We start from the raw sequence: 6,592 nt of genomic DNA, 5'->3' as shown, positions 1-6,592 counted from the left end.
TATATACTATCAATTTAATTTGCTCTCTTCCTCTCATGCTCTTATTTACAGGAAGTGTTGATTCTATAGCACAGACTGTGTGTTTAACTTTGTGCATTAATAGATCAGTATGGAGCTCAGGTTACTTCCTGTAATGATCTGTGAGTATCATTTTCTAATTTATGTATTATTTTTCTTATTTTGTGTAGTGATGGAGTGAATCAGTGAATCACTGTGTTTTTAATCTTCTTATGTATTTGATCAGTTTTTCATTCATGCTGCTAATAATCTGTGGCAGAATATCAAATCACTCAGTTCATGATATCTGTGTGTGACAGACAAACACGTGCTGTAGTTGAATAGGATCAGTGTATTTATCGCTGTTATGATGGCTTCAGTCATACAATTTAAGGTTTGTTAAGACCATTTCACGCTGCACGAACCCAACGAACCCTGATAGAATATGTTCAGTCAGTGAAAAGAAACAAACACAAACAGGGGTGACACACTGATCCAATAAAATACGATGAATGTGTGTTTTTCTGTTGGCTGCCATCTCTCAATGCACTGTGGCCTCAATGGTTCACGTTGAATTGGACATATGTGTTTTTGTAATTAAGTTTTTTTTTTTTTTTTTGCGCAAAGTAAGTATTCTCGCAGCTTCATAAATTTACGGCTGAACCACTGATGTCACATGGACTATTTTACCGATGTCCTTACTACCTTTCTGGGTCTAGGAACATTTCAGTTGCATTGCTGTCTATTCAGGGTCAGAAAGCGCTCGGATTTCATCAAAAATATCTTAATCTGTGTTCCGAAGATGAACGAAGGTCTTATGGGTTTGGAACGACATGAGGGTGAGTAATTAATGACAGAAATTTCATTTTTGGGTGAACTATCCTTTTAAGTTTGGGTTCTCAACATAAAAATGTGCCTTTTCACTTCAAATTACAATGCTTGTTCCTGGTCTTATTTTGCATGATTCATAATAACCCTACCTCTGAAACAACTTTTCTTTTCTACTGACATCATCAAGCCCTGTAATTTTTCAGCCAATCACACAGAGACCACACCCACCAACGACATCATTTTGGAATGTAACACCCACTTTCACAATCCAATCAATTCTCAATCTATTAAATCAATAGTTTCTTGCTACATTTAGTATGGAAGTCCATTTCCACCACTAAATAAAAAAAGCAATTCTGACCTTTTTCTCAGAATTGTGAGACATAAATTCGCAATTGTGACTTTTTTTCTCAGAATTGCGATTCTGACATTATAACACGAGCTAAGTCAGAATTGTGAGATATAAACTTGCAATTCTAAGAAAATATCAGTCTTTTTCCTCTCAGAATTGGACTTTATTGCTCGCAATTGCAAGTTTATATCTCACAATTCTGAGAAAAAAGTCAGAATTGCGAGATGTAAACTCGCAATTGCGAGAAAAAAAGTCTAAATTGTGAGATAAAAAGTCAATTATCTTTTTATAATTTTTTTTTCAGTGGCAGAAACGGACTTCCATAATTTCATGAACAAGTCACATAGAGGAAGTCAAATGGTTGTTTCATGTTGACTTTAAAATATACATATAGGCTACCAGTCAATTTCAATCATTTTTTAATTCTTAAATAAGTCTCTTATGCTTACCAAGGATGTACTTATTAGATAAAAAAAGAAGTAAAAACAGTCATTTTGTGAAATATTATTACAGTTTAAATTAACTGTTTTCTATTCTAATATATTGTAAAATGTATTTTATTCCTATGATGCAAAGCTGAATTTTCAGCATCATTACTCCAGTCTTCAGTGTCACATGATCCTTCAGAAATCATTCTAATATGCTGATTTGTGAATATTTAAGATGCTGTAACTGTTCACCATTAATTTTCACCCTTTTTATTTTCAGCTCTTTTGCGGCTGGCTTAAATACTTTTAAAGTTAAGGTGTCCCTTTCAGTCTCTCAGTCGATATGAATGCAGTCTATAACAGTTTCAGATGAAGTACAGCATGTCACACTGCGACACACTGCTCACGGCTTGAGACATGTCAACTACCCACGATTCCCTGCGGTATACCTGAGCACTTGATGCTTTTGTCACTCCCACACCATTTTTCATGCTCAATTAAATACATGTAAACATGAAGTGGTTTATTTTTGTGCTGCCTTTTGAATATTACCATGTTATTTTTGATATGTACCATGGCTTTAAAATACCAGGACTATCATGTAAATTACCATCTGCTGCACCCACTGTACTATAGTAGGCTACCTCAGTAGCACAAAAACATTGACCTGACACAATCCTAGGATGCTGTGAACGGATATATCTGGTTTTGGTTCAAATACTACATATATTAAAAAGAAAACTCAAGTAAATACTAACATTTGTAACCTCTCCCGTTTTGTGCAGATTATCCGTGTTTTAAGGAAGATGGTGACTGTTTTGCCAGTAAGTTTCTCGTCACACATGTAAAAGCTGAAGCGTATTTAGATGAGAGAAAGAGAGAGGCTGCAGACATTACAGGAAACGCCTGGAGCCAGCAAGCCACCAACAAAAGCGCAGATCTTCTGCATTTAGACTGTCAATACCAGCACCCACACACACGGCTGAGCCTGCCAATTTAATGCTAACCTGCCAAGAGACATTCATTCTAGCATGTTCTACAAATAGCTGAGTGCTAAACCCCATCTGATCATGTGCGATCGCTGCTTTGTGCTTTTGTCTACCCCACAGGGCGACGCTCTCGTCACTAAATGCTCATATAACACTGCAGACAGGAACAAAGTTACCGTGGTAAGTCTGACTCAGTCCAACACTGCTCAAGACCCACTCAAATACATTCTCTCATGAGAATTTAGTACGGTAGGTGATTGATCTAGATGTTACAGATTGATTGGCTGGAAATCAAACAGGACAAAACTCTCAGACATCATTCTGCACAATATAAGTTTACAATACAAACTTTATTTAAGAGCTGCTTAAAGTAAATAAAACTCACACTAATACACTATTAAATTTAATAGTGTTAAATTTTTTTAAATCAACAATAAACTGTCAAATTAAATAATAATTATTTTGTCATATTGAATAGTTTGCATTCACCCAGGTAAAAATATGTCAAATAGACATCATATTAAATATGTAAATGTCAAATACTATATTATATTATTGAACACCCAAGAAAACCTTTTTTATGTGATCAGCATATAATTGGTTGGTAATTCTCAGACCCTTTGCTGCTCAAGACCCACTCAAATACATTCTCTCATGAGAATTTAGTACGGTAGGTGATTGATCTAGATGTTACAGATTGATTGGCTGGAAATCAAACAGGACAAAACTCTCAGACATCATTCTGCACAATATAAGTTTACAATACAAACTTTATTTAAGAGCTGCTTAAAGTAAATAAAACTCACACTAATACACTATTAAATTTAATAGTGTTAAATTTTTTAAAATCAACAATAAACTGTCAAATTAAATAATAATAATTTTGTCATATTGAATAGTTTGCATTCACCCAGGTAAAAATGTCAAATAGACATCATATTAAATATGTAAATGTGAAATATTATATTATATTATTGAACATCCAAGAAAACCTTTTTTATCAACAATAAACTGTCAAATTAAATAATAATAATTTTGTCATATTGAATAGTTTGCATTCACCCGTAAAAATATGTCAAATAGACATCATATTAAATATGTAAATGTCAAATACTATATTATATTATTGAACACCCAAGAAAACCTTTTTTATGTGATCAGCATATAATTGGTTGGTAATTCTCAGACCCTTTGTCAGTTGCTCATTTAACAAATTATTTAATAAATCACTTTTTTTGTCATATTTTATCTTTTTTTAAATTGTTGGTTCCCCCAGGTAAATGTTTAAAATATACTTATGCATCACCTTATTAAATATGCAAATTTGAATATATTACATAAAACCAATTAAAAAGTTAATTTTTTTAATGCATGTTTGTGTGTATTTTTTTTTTTATGTGACCAGCCTATCGGTGCTTGGTAAATCTGACACTTTTGTCAGTTGCTCATTTAATAAATAATTTAATAAAACACATTTATGTGCTTTTTAAGTCCCCCTTAAAAAGCAAAATGCCAAGGAAGGTAAGTTTTTCCAAATAAAATAAAAACAAACCCTCAGCAATATCAACTAAGAAGCAATATCTCACATTAGGAGTGTTACTTATTGTGAAACATGAATTATTACTTTTACATTATGAACCAAAAGCTGGCACAAATATACCAGGAAACATTAATTTTATGCCAAGACATTTTGCAAGGTCGAAATTTGAAGTGAAAAAAATCTGTTGAAATTTTTTTTTGCCTGTAGTACCTCCCCCTTAAATGAAAGGTTCACCCAAAAAAAGGATATTTACTCCCCCTCATGTAAAATAATAAATAGAAATAGTGACTAAGTGAAAGAGGACTGGACCTTTCAAGCTCCAAAATGACAGGTTAAAAGCCTCATAGCCAGTCTGTACGATATGTATGTTATATTCGAAGTCTTCTAAAGCTAGTGTGAATGAGAGATTTATGTAAGAAAGACATTTTAGCCACTATTCACTTCAAATCCAGTGGCTTTGTTTTCTCTCTTCTGCAGGGTGGTTTTGGGATCATGGAAGAAATGTGTGTCAATTACGTGCATTATTACCCCCGCACACAGCTGGAGCTGTGCAAGAGCCACGTGGACACAGATTACCTGCAGAAATACTTCAGTCTCATCAACAGGTGCAAAAATAAAACTCAACTAAACCACCACAAACAGCAAACATGACCTTCCTGTACGATCGTCTAACTCATCCCAGACAGTCATTACCTCACAATGAGAAGAAAACCTTGAAATGGCAACACCGCCGTCACTGTATCACACCGCTCTGACCCAGTCAGCCTCCAACAACAAAAACCAGCAACTAATATCTGGCTTTCAGACTAACTGCCTGAGGACAAGAGGAATGCTTTCATTTCCTCTACGAAATCAGACGGAGAAACAGAAATAGGTTTTCCTCAGCAATGAATAAAACAAGGAAAGGCAGATGACATTTGTGTTCATCCATTTTGTATCGTCAAATTGCATTTTTACAGCTTAAAAAAAACTATTTTGCAATGCTATAGTGGAATCAGACGAATTATGAAAGTGGTTTTGTGGCCGTGGAACCAAATTACCACCTTATGAGGTGGATATTTAAAAAATATATTTATTGTGCTCTCTGTAGGTTTCAAGGACGTGAGAGTTGCAGTTGTCCTGGGACTACGGTGGAAGAGCAGTTCTCCTCGCTGTCCTGGGACGGCTTCAGCGGGGAGGTGCTGAACTCCCTCTACCTCACCTCCCCAATCTCAATGCACTGCAACCAATCCACCGCTGAGCTCTTTCCTGTAAGCACAACATTAAACCACCTTTTCACCATCTCTGACCAATGACAGACCAGAAGTCTTTTATTTCCAGAGTAGTTCAGATGCATTGAATTATTGGATTTTTTGCAGCTAGACTCTAATCGCCCAAACAGATGTGATATATTCTAATAAACTTTGAGTGCATGGTGAGAATGACCAATATTTTTGCACTAAAACGTTATTCTTGGATGCAAAATTCACGTTTACGTACGTGGTGTTTGCATATAAATGTGTCTTAGCAGTGTGTGGACAGAACCACCCTACAATTAGTTTTTTTTTACGGTAACGCACAGTGTTGCCAGATTGGAAATGACCACAATAGATAAATAACTTAGTGGGAAGGTCCAAACACTGTCGCTGTCATCGGAAGCCTGAGGTGTGTGCGATCAATGAGTAATGATTACAACGGCCATCATTTGAAGTGTCACAAAATTCTGAAATCATCATACTTTTTTTTTTATTATTGATCATACATAGGTCAAAATTATCGTACAAATACGATAATTATCATACGGTCTGGCAACACTGGTAATGCACCACAGAGTACACAAAAAATGGAAGAGAGGAGCGGGGTGAGCAGTAGCTCATTAGCATTTAAAGAGACATGCAATGGCTCGCTGTGAAAAGAGCTGTTTTTGACAAGATATAAAGGCTGTTGTTTTACATAACCATTGAGGAATTTTAACCAAAGTATGTTGCAGACATTTCATGAAGACCCTAAAGAATCATATCAAGTCGATGCCGATAGCCTAGTGGTTAGTGCGCCAACACAACTGTGCTCACGAGTTTGATTCCCGTCTCTAGGTCCTTTGCCGATCCCGCCCCCCTCTCTCCACCCAATACTTTTCTGTCTGCTCTCAACTGTCCTATCTAATAAAAAAGGCATAAAGGCACCCCCCCCCAAAAAAAATATATAAAAAAGAGAACCATATCAATTTGTGGAAAATGGGCATCCGATGTCCCCTTTTAAACACTACTTCTGTTAAATGGGTGGTTATGAACAATTATGTTTTAAATCTTACAATTGATATGTGATGAAAACGAAATTTTTCTTACATACTGTATAGTTGGTAATTTTTGTGTGTGGAATGGATCTATTCATTAATTTTACCATGGTAAATAAGCAGAGAGCAACGGCTTCTTTACAACCAATCTGAAAGTTCCATGTGACTGCGACTAGAGGGCCA

At 35.4% G+C, this 6,592-nt stretch overlaps 1 protein-coding gene across 1 annotated transcript in view; it reads left to right on the top strand.

Annotated features, from left to right (window-relative positions):
* Positions 1-6,592, top strand: part of LOC107744238 (dopamine beta-hydroxylase-like) — a 24,969-nt gene that overhangs the window by 13,916 nt on the left and 4,461 nt on the right. The window contains exons 8-11 of the mRNA XM_016557766.1: positions 2,394-2,432; positions 2,718-2,777; positions 4,615-4,742; positions 5,228-5,387. Coding sequence (XP_016413252.1) covers positions 2,394-2,432; positions 2,718-2,777; positions 4,615-4,742; positions 5,228-5,387 — 387 coding nt within the window. The remainder of the gene's footprint in view (positions 1-2,393; positions 2,433-2,717; positions 2,778-4,614; positions 4,743-5,227; positions 5,388-6,592) is intronic.

This window comes from Sinocyclocheilus rhinocerous, unplaced genomic scaffold, assembly GCF_001515625.1.
Source record: "Sinocyclocheilus rhinocerous isolate Xijiao unplaced genomic scaffold, SAMN03320098_v1.1 scaffold317, whole genome shotgun sequence".
Taxonomy (NCBI): Eukaryota; Metazoa; Chordata; class Actinopteri; order Cypriniformes; family Cyprinidae; genus Sinocyclocheilus; species Sinocyclocheilus rhinocerous.
Note: the sequence above shows the minus strand (reverse complement) of the source record. Positions and strands in the feature narration are given on the sequence as shown.